The sequence below is a fragment of the Dasypus novemcinctus genome, chromosome X (assembly GCF_030445035.2).
Source record: "Dasypus novemcinctus isolate mDasNov1 chromosome X, mDasNov1.1.hap2, whole genome shotgun sequence".
Taxonomy (NCBI): Eukaryota; Metazoa; Chordata; class Mammalia; order Cingulata; family Dasypodidae; genus Dasypus; species Dasypus novemcinctus.
Genome location: NC_080704.1, coordinates 54,842,481 through 54,859,753, shown reverse-complemented (window position 1 = coordinate 54,859,753; position 17,273 = coordinate 54,842,481). Strand labels below are relative to the sequence as shown.

At 38.7% G+C, this 17,273-nt stretch overlaps 1 protein-coding gene across 3 annotated transcripts in view; it reads right to left on the bottom strand.

Annotated features, from left to right (window-relative positions):
• Nucleotides 1-2,087: 2,087 nt before the first annotated feature.
• The window catches only part of JADE3 (jade family PHD finger 3), a 246,578-nt gene continuing 231,392 nt past the window's right edge, over nucleotides 2,088-17,273 (bottom strand). For all 3 annotated transcript variants that reach the window (XM_023582698.2, XM_004472118.3, XM_004472117.4), the window contains exons 9-11: nucleotides 9,329-9,802; nucleotides 7,153-7,270; nucleotides 2,088-5,175 (exon numbers count right to left, since the gene is read on the bottom strand). In XM_023582698.2, the coding sequence (XP_023438466.2) occupies nucleotides 4,265-5,175; nucleotides 7,153-7,270; nucleotides 9,329-9,802 (1,503 nt within the window). In that variant the 3' untranslated portion in view covers nucleotides 2,088-4,264. The remainder of the gene's footprint in view (nucleotides 5,176-7,152; nucleotides 7,271-9,328; nucleotides 9,803-17,273) is intronic.

The window sequence follows — 17,273 nt, the reverse complement described above, 5'->3', positions numbered from 1 at the left end:
GTGGGGTGGGGGTGAATGGGGACCTCATATTTTTTGAATGTAATATTTTTTTAAAAAATGAATAAATAAAATAAAATAAAATAGATGGAAGCAGGGTAACTGGGGGGCAATGGAAGTGTTCCACAAGATCTTGCAATGATGGATATAGGACACGTTAAATTACACCAAAAATGTATAAAAGTCTATAGGCTAAAATATAAACCATGATGTAACTAAACATTTAGAAAATTATACAGTCTAAAATATAAACCACAATGTAAACCAAAATGAAACCATGTTTGGTAACTATGTTTCAATATCTGTACATCAGCTACAGCAAATATAACATGAACATTTAAAAGATCATTGCTGGGGAAGGGGGGAAAAGGGCTTGATGTTGGATATGTGGGAGTCCCCTGTATTCTATATGTGACTTTAATGTGATCTAAAACTTTTTTGAAGACAAAATTAAAATAAAAAAAAAAGGATATAGACACTGAGGAAGGAATGAAAGAAATTGCCTTGCCACTGTACATACAGGGCAACACCTATTACCGTGCTGAAAGGCAAAACATCAAAAACAAAGTTTTATGATATTTTCCATTTTTCTCTGGACTGGCCATGTGCCAGCTGGGCCCTGAGCCTCAGCAGAGTTGCAACTCCTACTCTCTGGTTTGTTGGTCTTACCCAGGTCAGCTAACAGGGAGATGAAGATGGTCAACCACCACACCAGGGAACTGAGAGGGCCTACAACTACAAGCAGGAGAACCACATCCATCAATAATGTGGGATCTAAGCCCCCTCTCGATTTAGAGATGGAGTGATGTGGGGGCATTTTTGGGACTTGGAGTTGCCCTAAATATTATTGCAGGGACACATGTGGGACATTATATATCCTGCCATAATTCACTGAATGGACTGGGGGAGAGTGTAAACTACAATGTAAACTATTATCCATACGGTGCAGCAGTGCTCCAAAATGTGTTCACCAAATGCAATGAATGTGCCACAATGATGAAAGAGGATGTTGATGTGGGAGAAGTGGGGTGGGTTGGGTGTGGGGTATATGGGAACCTCTTATATTTTTTAATGTAACATTGTTTGTGATCTATGTATCTTCAAAAAAATACAATTTAAAAAATAAAGATTTAATACCAAAAAAAAAGTCCTGGAGGGAAAGAACCCTAGGATTGAGGTTTCTTTTGTTTATTCGCTGAATTTAAAAGTTTCTTCAACATAAAGAAAGGTTCATCTCCCATTGAAAATATATTCATATATACATCTGTATAAACCCAATAGCTTTTTTTTTTTTAGGTACTGGGGCTGGGGACTGAACCTGGGACCTCGTATATGGGAAGCCTGGTGCTCAACCACTGAGTCACACAGGCTCCCCTGAGATGATTTTTTTCGTTTACTTTTTTTTTTTGGTTTTAGAAGGCACCAGGAACTGAACCCAGGACCTCCCATGTGGGATGCATGCACTCAATCTCTTAAGCCACATCTGCTCCCCCCAATAGCTTTTGTTGACTATAACAGGTTATATTTGTAGTTTCAGTTCTGTAACATCTGTCCTAACGATTTCAAAAGTGTCATTCATTAACAAATGAGAAAGAGAGAAGCTGAGAAAAACCACCTCACCTTTTACCTATTTTTGCTACTATTTACCCAATGAACTTTGGTGAGTACATTTCTCAAACATAGTGAAAATGTTTATAACGCCTTCAAAGTCTCCCCATGATATTGCATAATCTCATAATGTTAATATACTCATGTGACTCCAAAGAGAATGAATACTGCAAAGAAAATACATTTAAATGATGCCTGATCTAAGTCTTCTGAACCTTGTGCCATTAAATAGTATCCACTTCCCTGGTGATTTTTTATGATGATTCTGAGGAAATTGTGATTTTTGGGTAGAGTCAAAGTCCCCCAGTTCTCTTTGGTCCCTGATATGTGTCATGAATCACGAATTTGTGTTTCTAAATACTCAATTTCTCTTCCTCGCTCCTCTTCCTCCCATACTACGAATCTGTTTTAGTTAGAATTTTTTTTAACATAAAAGGAATATATGTAAGATTTTCTAAAACCCAAAATAATAAAATTACAACTGACAGTGGTTAACAATTTTCATAATTTAATGAAAAAGTATTGGTAAAAAGGTGACATTTGAAAAAAGACTGAGTTTCTCTTGGAAAATTGAACTATATAAGACAAAATGAAGAAAACTAACAAAGAAGGTTAAGAGGTAATACTTCAAACAACAGCAAAGTGTAGCAAATACATTTTGGGGCAATTGAAATTTACACAACTCCTTCATTTATCTAGGAAAATCCTGTAAAAATATCACAACTATATTTCCCTGACTGGAATTATTTTAGTCAATACTCTCCCAATGGCATTATATATGGAATTTGGCTGAAGCACTGTTTCAATGTTTGCTTTTCCTTGCACTCATTCAGAATTGAAAGGCAGAAAATAAGGACTACTGCACTGGTCTCTAACAGTAGTAGTTCACAATAGAGTGCCATTAAAATTTTATTACTATGAAGGTATTAAACTATTATCCACCTAAGGAGAACTCAAAGAAAAAGCACAGAAACCTAGTACACAAATAGAGGAAATTCTCTTTCTCATTTTGGATGTTCACAGCTTTTTTTTTTTTTTTCCCCAAACCAAAAAACCAGTAAACCAACCATACAAGTTGTGGCATGTTCACACATGTACACAGGCACAAAAGAAACATATTAAAGATGGAGTCAAAGGAGAGGTGAAATTCAGAAGTATTGAGGAAAGGAGAAAACAAATAGCAAAGGAACTCATTAACAAGGATATAAGAGCAACAGTGGGAGAGGAAAACTGCTGAGTTTTCCATATTGATAGAGGGGGGCCCTTGCCCTTACTGACTGGTGCCTACTGCAACTAGGCTGTTTCATCAGTAAGAAACTTTAAAAAATTGAAAATGGCCTCTTTTGTCTGAAAGTTCCCACTATCTTTTCTCAAACTAGAAGAAAGAGAATATTAATTTAAGGCTAAGAAGAAAAGAGAGCTAAGAATTATAGTCTGCTTGTCATTTTAAAACTGTGATATTTCCCCCTTCTTTGGGAAGCAGACATGTTTTTCCCCCCAAAATACAATTATTCTCTTCCTCTCAGAAATTAATTAAGGTTGATAATTTGGGAACTGGGTATAAGCAACTTCTGGAAAACTGCTCCAGCCCTTTTGTTTGGGAAATTGTGCCTGATTCGAGGTTGATACAAAGCTCAATCATATCTATGTGTTAAACACATGCTTTCAAATTCTGTTTGACAATAAAAATTTGTTTCATAATGAAAGCAGGTAAGAACACTTAACCTCTGTGCATTTTACTGTATGTTAATTATACATCAATAAAAACTATATAAACATTAAAGCAGGTATACAAAACTGTAAGCCAAAATTATTTTAGTCAAACTCATTTGAAAACAACACAAAAACTATGAACTGGTACAAATACCCCAGAGATGGTCTCACTTTGGGAAAGGCTCTGGGATTTTTACAATTACCTAAATAGAATCAGAGCATTTTCCTTGGAAGTAGAACATCTACTTTTGTAAACACTATCCACAAGTTAGCCTTTTATGCTTGTTAGCTGGGTGAAATATTTACAAGTGCGTCCCCAGCAAGTAAATCTAGGAACAGGCACTGGACACTTATAAGCATTAAGAGAGTTTTGACTCAGTTAAGATACTGTAGAAAATTTTTTTACAAACAACTTTGTACAGAGCAAAGTGTTTGATAGTATCTACCAAGAATTTGATAGTATCTGAGATGTTGGTCTTCTGGTATCTCCCTGAAGAGGATTTACAGATACCATGGAATTAGAAACTTCCTACAGACAGGAGCTCTGGGAGTCACATGCTGTAGCTTCAAAAGATAAGTAGTTTTAGTGTCTGATAATCATGGTCTTTAGCAAATCTCATTAACAATGCAAGGACTCTTAATATGCTCATCGATGTGTTAATATAACTGGAAAACTTACCCAAAGTATTTACTGAGCAATTACTCTGGGCCCAGCTGTTACAAATAGTCTGATAAAAAATCCTCTGGACCATTTGAGATTCCCATAATGTGCTTGTGACAATTAGACTTGAAGCCTTTTCAAAAGCTGCAAGCCAATTTATTGTGGAAAAATTTCACCCTTTTCACTGCAGTTCCTCCTAACATATACTAAAATCCTTTTGGTGTATGGGTTTTCCCCAATATATGGGGCAAAGGCAAAGGTTGGGTTATCCTTGGAAGTTTCTAATCACCTTTGCATTGAACTATGGGAAAGCAGGTGAGTCTTGTTTTTACTGTGACAATCCCTTCTGGAGTCATGGGGAGGATTTTCCCTATCTGAGTTGTCTCTCCTTAGCCTGACTTTTTCTTTATTCCCATCACTTTCTGCTTCTGAATCACTCAGCTCCAAATCTGGGCAATACCCATCATTTTCCTGATATGGAGCTCTCCCTACAGACCGCCTGAGAAACTGCTTACCCCAGAGCTGCTCCTTGGGATTAATATTCTTGGTTGGCTTCACATAGCACTGGAGATCCTCTGTGGTCCTCACCCATCTGTTGGTGGCCTCCTTAAAGGACCTGCTGAAATGTTCCATGGTGGATTTTCTAAAGCTGCCCTGACTGGTCAAGTGCGAGCTGAGCATAGACCCCTGGTCACAGAACATCTCATTTGAGCTGTCTTTTTGGGTGATGTCCCCAGACCTACTGCCCTCCAGTCCATTTGATTTGGGAAACTTAGAGTTAGGCTGAATTTTTCCATTCCCAATAGAAGAATGTCCATGCAGGGCAGCCTGAAGGACCAGAGGCTTTCCCAGTGACTGCCCATGATAGAATTCTGGAGATGGAGTTCTCCAAGCAGCACTGGGATCCTTTGCTTCATTCCTAGAATGGCTGAGACTGGCCAGCAAACAGTTATTCTTGCTCTCTAGTGGATGCCTTGGGTATGATTTCACTCTCATTTCTAGTGACTCCTGAGGCACCTGCATGCTCTTTTTCTTGACAACAGGGGAGCTGCTATCAGGAGAGAGAAGTCCATGATCGGGCTCAGTGGAGCTGTTTTTGCAGTCTTCCAGGGCTGATCTGGGCATTTTTAACTTTAAGGTAATTCTTGGTGGTGGGTAAAACAGCGAGTTTTCTAGTGCATTTGTCAAAGGAAGTCCTGAGATCAAAAAGAAAGATTCATTTTAACAACTAATTTAAATAATGGCGTATGTACCTATGGTAGTGAGTTCACATATCTACTCTTCCAAATATTTAAGAAGCACATGTCTTTTATAGGTGTGTACATCATGAGATAGAAGCTGGAGTAAGCTAAACTTGAGGTTGGGTGGGGTGGGGTGCTGCAGACGGAAAACTCAGCAATGCCACTGTTTGCTGTGCGACTCCCAGCCTCTTCTTCTCTGCTCTCCAAAACTGTACATTGATCATAAAGACTTGTGTACTGCTCCTGCACCTCTGTCTCTTGTCACTCCACTTCTAAAAAAGAACATCACTAACAACGCATTTAGAACAGGGTCTCCATATTTGTGTGTGTGCTTGTGCACATGTGTGGATACTGCACAGTACTTAGGATAAAGCACTTAGGATGTACTTTAAACATAGATATCTTAGACTCCATCCTCCAATTTTTCCTGGCATTCCTTAAAGTAAGTCAAACACAAACCCTCATAAATGTAGCACAGTTTTGGAGAGTATGTTTTAATCTGTCATTAGCGGGAATAGTAGCAGGTGGTTTCTGTGTACTTCATCTTAACCTAGAATAATTTCCTTACTATGAATGACCATTCAGGAGGTGTGAGGGAGGTTTTTCAGTGGTAAGGCCAGCAGAAAAGAACCACAACATTCCTGGTGATGGCCTTCTATGGCTTGGCCTGCATGTACTTGTGATCTGGGCATGTCACCCTACAATCACAGTTAGAATAGGTCTTCCCCTCTCTATTATTTTGAGTGTTCTGAAATTCTAAAAGCATTTGCATACAGACTTGACACCACTGTCCATTGCCATCTTACTGTAGCTTTACAAAAATGAGATATAAAGAGGACAGTTATTAGGTGCCCCAATGCCCAGCATTTGTTCTTCATAGGTCCATGCTGAACACCCACAGTCCGCATCTTTGCCAAGAGTTGCTACCTGCTGATGCCACAAGCCATAATGAGGCTGGCTCCTACCAATCAGAAGCCACATTGGTTAGGGTCCAATTCCCTTGACACACAGAGGCTCCTCCTTGCTGTCCTTTGGCTCTTATCTTGCCTATCACACCGCCCTTGTGTCTGAGCAGCCTTTCTGCCTCCTGCTATTCCTCTCTGCTGTGACCTGCAATACTCACAAATACACCAGCGCCTCTGGTGTGTACCTGGCACCTCATTTCTGAGTGTCTCCCTTGTGCTTTGGCTAGTACTTGGTAGGAGCTAGATTCTGCACACCATGCCCAGTGACCTCTGGTTGCCCAGGTTTTGCCACCAACCTCTGTGTTAAATGAGGCTCAGGGAGGTTGTGTCACCATATAGGTATCATTCTAGCCAAGCTCCCCATGCTTAGGGCCCTGTAATTCTGCTCACCTCTCTTTCACCAAGTAGGCAGCATACCCTGTAGGCAGAGATTCTGTTTTGCTGACTCAGTTCTAGCTCAGTTCTTGGTCCATAGTAGGTCCTCAGCAATTATTAGTGATTGATTAAATGAAAAGAATCTAGATTGTCTAACTTCTGACTAAGGAGTTAAGAGACTATTGCTAAGATAAGTAACCCTGGAATCAAACATTTTCGGGAAACTAGGATTAGGCCTTATCCTATGGATTAGGCCTTATCTTATGGATTAGACCTTATCCTATTTATTTCTAAATGAATTCAATTATTAATGCTACAAGAATGATTTTATGGCTCCAATTAATAGCCCCTAATAAATGTCTGGGACTTAAGATTATCTGCCCTAGAGCTGCAGCTCCCCTATCCCCACCCTGGGATTTCTTGACTCATAAATTGACAGTGCAATGGGACATATTATACTAGAGCAAATAATATATTTGACAAGAATTTATTAAGATCTTTAAGTGAAACAATGGGCATAAAATTTTAAATTGTTAAAATGGGATGTAACCAGTCTATGAACGTGTTAGAATACCTTTAATATATAGGTTACCTGCAGCAATTTCCTGGTTAACAAGCTGGACTTGCAAACTGAAGATCTGTTCCTGTACTTTGCTGTGTGACAGTTTCAGCTTCTCTCGCCTGCTTATCATGTAGCACAGATTTCGTACCTGAAAGCCCAACCACCAGCAAATAGAAATTTTTGTCATTGTTAAATAAATCTGACAACTGAAATTGTTTAAAATTAAGACAACTAAAATCAGGTGAGGGAATGGTGGTGAGGAGAGAAGACAGAACCCAAGAGCTGCATAATGAGCACCCACAGGAATTCATGTTGCATGGTCAATTGTGGGATCATGGTTCCCATATAAATCAACAGCACAAGCAAAATGCTCCAAAACTGCCTTGTAAAACTTACTCTCCTTGCAGTGTCATGGGCTCAATATTTGATTTGCACAGCCAGGCTAGAAAGACTAAAGGATGGTTTAACAATTCAGTCTTCCTTTTAGATTCCTGAGTACAGAAAGATGGCGCTACTGGATCCAATACAATTTTCTAATAATGCTGGACCAGCAGGATAAAGGTCTGTTGGGAAAACTGGTAGTGACTTTTTTGCTTACACTTTCAAAAGCTCAGCCAGATTTCCACAGCCACAATTTGTACTTCCCACTGGACAAGTTATTCAACCTTTCTGTGCCTCAGGTAAATAGGGATAATAATAGTATTTTTTAAAGGTATGTTAGGATTAAATGGGCAAAATCTATGATAAGGTGTAGTTGTGCAGTGAAGGATGTAGTTGTGCAGTGAATAAGTGTGGCAGTGGTGTAGTGATGCTATTTGGTTTGGCAGTTCTGGTCTGTGAGGGGGGTAGGGTGTGGGGGGGTTGGGTTGGACTATCCATGGAATTGGGGGGAGGGTTAGGGGAAGGAGCAGGTGAACTCTGGGGATTTGCAGGTCTGTGGTTTAAATTACAGTGCTGGGAATGTTCTTTTGGCAAATATGGCAGGGAAGGGTTACTGGTGTAGGGTGTTGGATGTGGGGAGATATATGGGACAGGGTGAACCTGGGGCAGGCTTCTATGGAATATGTAAGTGTTCATCTTCTCATAGTGTGTTATATCAGTGGATGGAGACCCACACAATAAACAAGAATATTAAAACTCCCATTCTGGGAGTTGTGCTATGTTCTCAAACAGAGGGGCAAGAGTCTCTCGAGAACACAGGCAGTGCCTAATAAAAGAAAACAGACCAATCTGTCAAACCCTCAATATTACTGCAAGTAATTATGAATCTTATTCTTCAAAAAGTGAAACTTAGTGGTTACCATAGGTCTTGAGGGAAGGGGGAGGGAAGAACAGAATAGCTAGAACATAGGGCATTTTTAGGGCATTAAAATTTTTCTGCATGATCTCACAATAATGAAAAAAAATGGTTTAATATTTATAAAGTGCTTAGAACAACGTTGGCACATAGTATTTAAATTTTAAAAAGTGAGCCTAATCTATTAGTTCCCTTTCAAATTCAAGTAACAGAAAAAAATCAAGCCATTTCTATAACTAGAATTGATTATAAAATTCTGTCGAATAAACAGTGCCTGACTTATGTTTAAACCCCTGTAGTACCTAATTTAGTAAATACCTGAATACTGTTGAGTTGTACAGTGGCTCTTAACCGGGCAATTTTGACCCCTAGGGATATTTGGCAAAGTCTGGAGATACTTTTGGTTGTCGTTAACTGGTGATTAGTGTGGGAGGTGTGTGCATACAACTGGCATCTAGTGAGTACAGGCTAGGGATGCTGCTAAACGTATTAAGATGCACAGGTCAGTCCCCAACAACAAACTATCCAGCCCAAATATCACTAATGCCAAGGTTAAGAAACCCTGATCTAGTGCTTTCCTAGCAAAATTCATTTTCTTCAGCCTGCAGACTTGTAAATGTGTTAGTAAAATATAGCTGAGTCGATTTAGGCTCAATAGTCAATAAAGCAAATCAAATGAGAATTCATTTCAAATTTAGAGTTCACAGAGCATATAAGTGAGGTCTCACTAATAGCCTGAATGTGCCTCTCAAAATCTAAATAAAGCCCAATGTCCAGGGTCACAATGAAATCAAAAGATAAAACAAGGACACAGAAGCCCACAATATGAGCTGACGTTTTAACTAGAAGTGGTGTCTCCATTTCTATGCCAACTGAGACCAATACACTAGTCATTGCTGGTCACCTTACCCTCTCCAGGTCCTGCCGCAGGTGCATAAACATTCTCATGCGGGTGTGAATGCTTTCCTCTTTTGGCTGTACCAGGCCATTTTCTTCATCTTCTTTTGGAGGAAATAATGGTTTATTGAAGTTACTTTTCCGCTTCAATTTCCAGTAGTTGTAGATAAAATCCACGGCCAGTGTGGGTAGCCCCAGCTCTGTGGCCACATCTTCCACACGGACCAAGGAATAGAACTCCTCCTCCAGCTCCCGAAGCTTCTGTGCCCGGAGGCTGGTCTTTTCACCTTTGCCCTGGCTTGGCTCTGCAGCCCTATGTGAGGGGTAATCGGTTTCCACCAGAGGGTTCTGCTTGTTTTGGCTGTGCTTGAGGCAGTATGACTTGAACTTCACTTCATCCCCCTCATCTAGGATGGTCTTCATCTCTAGGCTATGCTCAAAGGCACAGGTGACATGGAAGGCAGTGATGCAGCTTTTTACGGAACACTGAGGAAGAAAAGATGTCATGGTGGCATGATTGGGGGTAAAGAGGGAGCCCTAAATTGGGGTCTAAATTAAGAGCTCATCTAAACTGAGAGCTCATGGGAAGCAAAGCAAAGGAATGACAGGGACAAAACTCGTCCTAAATAGACCTGACAATCACTTTACAATTAACCCAGGAAACCTGCTCTCACATAAAAGAGCAAAAACAGAGGCAAAAAACAAAAACAACAGCAACAACAAAAAATCATACTTCCCTTTGAAGGTTTCGGCTCAAGCATTAAGTTTTTGAGATGCCTTCTTTAACCTTCATATATAGTCATGCGGTCCCTTCTGTGTCCCTCACAATACGTTATACATGCTTTTCACACTGTACCTACAGTATAATAATTGTTAAATCCTTGGCCTTAGCTCTTACAGATAGAAGCCCTGTCATTCATCTTTGCATCACCATTACCTCTTGAACAAGGAGGTACTCAAAAATGCCTTTGAGCGGTGCTCAGAGATGTGTTCACCAAATGCAATGAATGTTTCATGATGATGGAGGAGATTGTTGCTATGGGGGGAGGAGTGGAGTGAGGGGGGTGGGGGGTACATGGGGACCTCATATTTTTTGAATGTAATATTAAAAAAATAAAGACAAAAAAAAAAAAAAGAAAAAAAATAGAGCATGAATGGACCTAAATATCAGGGGTTTTTCTACTTGACATGGTTGTGCCTCTCTAAGACTAATTCTAGGAAAAATAAAGGTTGTCTTTAAAAAAATGCCTTTGAACAAACAAAAGAAAAAAATAAAACCTACATTATTGTCAGAGCATCCACTGGTTCTATAATGGTCAGAGTAACTCCAGTATCTAAGTAACCTAATTTCTTCAAACTGTTCTTATAGAACTGTGCTGTTCTACATGGTAGCCCCTAACCGCAAGTAGCTATTTAAATTAAAATTAAAATTACATAAAATTAAAAATATATTTCCTTAATCACACTAACTACATTTCAACCATACTGGACAGGACAGATAAAAACATTTCCAACATTGCATAAAGCTCTATTTCACAGTATGGGTAAAGACAAGCTGAAATTAACTTTACATTATTCTGCCGTTCATTGATAGATTTAACCCATTTATTAAGCATTGTTACGCATCATCCATTGAGGATTCATAGTAAGGCAGAGTAGGAAGAACCCGGCCTGACTGCTATACTCCTATGCCTCACAGCCTTATTTACCATTTGCTATGGTTACAATGTTACAGTTTCCCTTCCAAAGATATAAAATGCATGGGTGTGTTTATATAGTTAAGCAGAGGAGGGGTAGGTAGAATTTGTTTCCAAGGAAAAGAGTGGCAATTTTCATGTTTAAAGGCAAGCCTGCATATGGAGGGACAGACTGCTCAGTTATCTGTTTTTTTTTTAATGTGCTTATTTATCTCTTTTACAGGCCTATATATAAAGTGTTATTCATATAACTAAAATGAAATAATGAAATTAAACTTTTCAGTGTTATTTTGTAAAAAAAAATTTGAGCAGTTGTAGGTTTACAGATATATCATGCAGAAAGAATTGATATATACCGTCTCTCACACAGTTTTCCCTATTTAACATCTGTGGGGTCAGTAGAAATGTCCTCCTTTTTTGATTTTAGTTATTTTCATTTATTTAGTCCTCTTTTTCCTTGTCAGTCTAGCTTGAGGTTTGTCAGTTTTATTGATCTTTTCAAAGAACCAATTTTGGTTTTGCTAATTCTATTGTTTATAGATTTCTTAAAATTTTTTTCTTATTTTTGTCTGTTTTTATTCTCTATTTCATTTCTTTCTGTTTTAGTCTTTGTGATTTCCTTCCTTTGGCCCACTTCAGCCTTAGTTTGTTATTCTTTTTCTAATTCCTCCAGTTGAGTGATTAGGTGTCTGATTTGAGCTCTTTCTTCTTCATTAATGTATGAATTTAGGGTTATAAATTTCCCTCTGGGCACTGCTTTTGCTGCATCCCATTAAGCCTTGATATGTTCTGCTCTTATTTTAATTTGTCTCAAGAAAAATTACCTGATTTCTCTTGTGATTTCTTCTTTGACCCATCAATTGTGTTGTTTAACTTACATATATTTGAGAATTTTCCAGTTCTCTGCCTATTATTGATTTCTAGCTTCATTCCATTGTGGTCAGAAAATATACTTTGTATAATTTTGATGTTTTTAAATTTATTGAGACGTGTTTTGTGACCCAACATACAGTCTATCCTGAAGAATGATCTATGTGCACTTGAGAAGAATGTGTATTCTGCTGTTTTGGGGTACAGTGTTCTGTATATGCCTGTTAGGTCTAGTTCATTAATTGTATTTTTAAAGTTCTCCATTTCCCTATTGTTCTTTTGTCTAGATGTTTTATCCATTAATGAACATGGTGTATTGAAGTCTCCAACTATTACTGTAGAGGCATCTGTATCTCCCCTCAGTTTAGTCAATGTTTGCCTTGCGTATTTCAGGGCACTAGTTAGGTGCATAAATGTTTATGATTATTTTTTTCTTGGTATATATAGTGTCCTTTTTCTCTTGTAAAAGTTTTTTTATATAAAGACTATTTTTTCTGATATTAGTATAGCTACCCCAGGTTTTTTTTTTTTTTTTTTTTTTTAAGGAGGTACCAGGGATTGAACCTCATATATGGGAAGCAGATGCTCAACCACTTGAGCTACATCTGCTCCCCACCAGCTCTCTATTGGTTATTATTAGCATGGAATATATTTTTTCCCATCCTTTCAACTTTTTGTATTTTTGGGTCTAAGGTGAGTCTCTTACAAACAGCATAGTTGGATTGTGCTTTTAAAAATCATTCTGCCAATCTGTGCCTTTTCATGGGAAATTTTAATCCATTAAACAGTCAGTGTAATTACTGATAAGGTGGAATTTACTTCAGTCATTTTATTCTTTGTTTTTATGTCTTCTATCTTTCTTGTATTTCTTTTCCTTTATTATAGCTTCTTTTAGTGTATACTTGATCTTTTCTGATGTTACTGATTGATCCCTGTATTAGTCAGCCAAAGGGGTACTGATGCAAAATACCAGAAATCTGTTGGTTTTTATAAAGGGTATTTATTTGGAGTAGAAGCTTACAGTCACAAGGCCATTAAGAATAAATCCCTTCTAGGGAAGCAGATTTTGCCCAATGGTTAAGGCGTCCACCTACCACATAGGAGGTCCAGGGTTCAAACCCAGGGCCTCCTTGGCCCGTGTGGAGCTGTCCCATGCACAGTGCTGATGCGTGCAAGGAATGCCCTACCATGCAGCGGTGTCCCCTGCGTAGGGGAGCCCCACGTGCAAGGAGTGCGCCCCGTAATGAGAGCCGCCCAGTGCGAAAGAAAGTGCAGCCTGTCCAGGAGTGGTGCCGCATACATGGAGAGCTGATACAACAAGATGATGCAACAAAAAGAAACACAGATTCCCAGTGCCACTGATAAGGATAGAAGCGGACACAGAAGAACACGTAACGAATGGACACGTAGAGCAGACAATGGGGGAGGGGAAGGGGAGAGAAAAAAAAAAAGAATAAATTACTTCCCTCACCAGTCTGTTGCCACGTGTTGGAGCAAGATGGCTGCTGGTCTCTGTGAGGGTTCAGCCTTTCTCTTCCTCCCAAGGCTCTGTGGTCCCAGCTTCTTCCTATCTCAGCTGTGGGCTAGCATGAGGCTCATCTTTCTCCCTGGGACTCTAGGGTCCAAAACTAAACTTTTTGTGTTCTCTGTGTGTTTTATTTCCCTGTCTTTGAGTAAGCATATGTTTATATAGCCCCCAAAGGGGGGGCAGGGACTCAAACCGAGTCACCCTAATGACATGGTCAAATAAATGCCCTAACCGTGATTTAATAAAGTAAAAGCGAAACCTCTGAATCTAATACAATCTAATATGTCCAGAGGAACAGACCAGTTTACAAACCCAATGCAATATATATTTTTGGAATTCATAACAATACCAAACCGCCATAATCCCCTTCTTATTTCTATTTCTGAATATATTTTAAATTCTTTTTTTGTGGTTATTCTGAGGTTTCTATTAAATAACTTAAGTCTATAACCCACTAATTTGAAAAGATATCACTTTAACTTCCATAGCACTCACAGTATCTGTTCTATATGTCTCTGTTTCCCCTCTTTATGTTGTTTCTGTCCCATATTACCTCTTTATATTTTACAGGTCTATTATCAGGAAATAAGAGTATTTCTTATTCCATTGTATTCTAACTTTTATAGGATTAAAGAGTAGTGTTATATATTGTGTATATAATACTTTTGGATTTTGCATCTACCCATTTATTTACCTTTACTGAAGATCTTCACTTCTTCATACTACTCTAACGGCACTCTCTCATCTTTTCCACTCCACCTGAAGAACACTCTCTGCCTTATTGCTGTTCAGTTTCCTCCTTTTCCGTGTACCTTTTCCACCTTTAGTAATTTCCACACTAGGGTTTTATGTCCCAGGAACCCAGCTGGGTTTAATGTCCAAAAAACTTATTTTGTTTGGGTACATCAGCAACTGGGGGCTGGGTTAGGAGTTGCTTCTACTTTTAGCTATTATGAAATAATACTGCTACGAACATTTATGTAGAAGATTTTGTGTGGACATGTTTTCATTTCTCTTGGGTACTGCGCAATAAAGGATTAACCTTGTCCAAAGAAAGGTTGACCTTTTACTCCCAGCTCCTGGGAGGTAACCTCTAAGCTCTTGGAACGTCCTGCCTAATTAGAATGTCCTTGTTTGTCTAGGGGCCTTAGGCCATGCACGATAGTCTATGCTAACAATGTTATTTATAGTGGGGCCACTGGGCCACATGGTATTAGCTTGACTTCTGGAGTGTCTGGCGACTGAAGTCAACCATATAAGTGGTCAATCTTCAATAAAAACACCCAAGGCTTTGCTGAGCTTCCTTGGTTGGCAATCCTGTGTGTACTCTCACACATTACTGTTGGAAGAAATAAGTATTTTCTGCATGATTCCACTAGGGTGGGATGACTGGAAGTTCTGTGCTTGGGGTCTCCCTTTGATGATTTTAATCTGTACTGTTTTGCTGTATAATGGCTTTTCTGAGTTCTGTGAGTCCGTCTGGTGAATAACTCAGGTGCTTCTAGTGAAAGTGAGAGTGGTCTTGGGGGCTTCTGCGAGTGGAATTGCTGGGTGCTTGCTGGGAGCAATGTATCAGAAATGTGTTGGCTATTATAATTGGAATTTATTAGGGTAAAAGCTAACAGTTCTGAGGTTGTGAAAATGTCCAAATCAAGGCATCATCAGAGATGGTGTCTCAGGAAAGGTTGGCTGCTGGTGATCCTGTACTCCTTTCATGTGGCAAGGCACATGAAGGTATCTGTTTCTATTCTGGGTCTTGCTACTATAGCTTCTGGCTGCTCTATCTGTAGCTTCCTCTCTTCCAAGTTCCTCTCTGGGCTCCTAGGTTCCTTTATTCCATCTCTGCGGCACTTTCTCTGTGTGTTTCTGCATTCAGTTCTCTGTTTATAAAGGTCTCCAGCAAGAGGACCAAGACCCACCCTGGGTCATATCTCACTGAAGTACTCCAATCAAAGCCCCCTCCCAACTGAATCCAATCTAATCAAAGGGTACCACAGCCATAGGAATGGATTAGATTAAAGAATACAATCTTTTCTGGGATCCACAAAAAGCTTCAAACTGTCACACTGGGTCATACGGCAGTTGAGGATCTGCCAAATTGTTTTCCACAGTGGCTGTACCATTTTACATTGACACCTGCAATGTATGAGGTTTCCAATTTCTCCACATCCTTGCCAACATTTGTTAATGTCCATCTTTTTTATTACTCCTGTCCTAGTGGGCATGAGGTGGTTTATTTATTTATTTATTATGGATGAAGCACTTTTTATTTAACAAATAAATTTTACTGGTACATATTAATAAAGCATACAATTCATCCAAAGTGTACAATCAATGGTATTTGGTATAATCACATATTTGTACATTCATCACTTCAGAACATTATTATTTCAATAATAATAATAAAAAACAGACAAACAAGAAAAATTTTTACCTCTCAATTTCTTGGTTTCCCCTCCTGTAACATAGCTGCTATTCTGGGCTATTCTTGCACAATTATTTATTTATTTATTAAGCAGTTTTTTTGTGATACAGTCAACGGCTTTTAGTATAATCACAATGTTGTGCAATCATCCTCACAAAATATTTTATAATTATTTCATTACTCCAAAAAGAAAAACTTCACACTCCTTAACATGACTTCCTGAGCCCCACATAACCACTAATCAAAAATTTCACCTTTTTACATTGATTTATATTTACATTTCACATAAATGGAATCATACAATATGTGACAGAATATAATTAGTTCAGAGTAATGCAATCATACAGTATTTGTCCTTTTGTGTCTGGCTTGCTTCACTCAACATAATGTCCTCCAGGTTCATCCATGTTGTCATATGCTTTACGACATCATTTCTTCTTACAGCTGCATAATATTCCATTGTGTGACTATACCACAGTTTATCTGTTCATCAGCTGATGGACACCTGGGCTGTTTCCAACTTTTGGCAATTGTGAATAATGATGCTATGAACATCAGTGTGCAGTCTGTTCATGTCTCAGTTCTTCTGAGTATATACCCAGTAGTGACATAGCAGGGTCATGAGGCAACTCTAGATTCAACTTCTTTAGGAACTGCCCAACAGTCCTCCACAATGGCTGTAACATTCTACATTCCCACCAACAGTGAATAAGTGTTCTTTTCTCTACACATCCTCTCTAACCCTTGTTGTTCTGTCTTTTTAATAGTGGTCATTCTTATAGGTGTGAGATGATATCTCACTGTAGTTTTGATTTGCATTTCCCTAATCATTAGTGATATTAAACATTTTTCATGTGGTTTTTTTGCCATTTGTATTTTTCTTTGGACAAATATCTATTCAAGTCTTTTGTACATTTTTTAAATTGGGTCTTTGTGATTTTATTCTTGAGTTATAATATCTCTTTATATATCAAGGATATTAAACCCTTATCAGACATGTGCTTTCCAAATATTTTCTCCCATTGAGTTGGCCACCTTTTTATTCTTTTAACAAAGTCCTTTGAGGTACAAAAGTGTTTGATTTTGAGGAGGTCCCATTTATCTATTTTTTCTTTTGTTCTGTATGCTCTGGGTGTGAGGTCCAAGAAATCACTATCTACCACAAGGTCTTTAAGATGTTTCCCTCCATTTTCTTCTAGCAGTTTTATGCTCCTGGCTTTTATATTTAGGTCTTTGGTCCACTTTGAGTTGATTCTTATATAGGGAGTGAAATAGGGGTCCTCTTTCATTCTTTTGGTTATGGATATTTAGTTCCCCCAGCACCATTTGTTAAAGAGACTGTTTTGTCCCCTTCACATGGACTTGGTAGGTTTGTTGAAAACCAGTTGGCCATAGAGGTGACGGTTTATTTCTGGACTCTTAATACTTCCATGATTG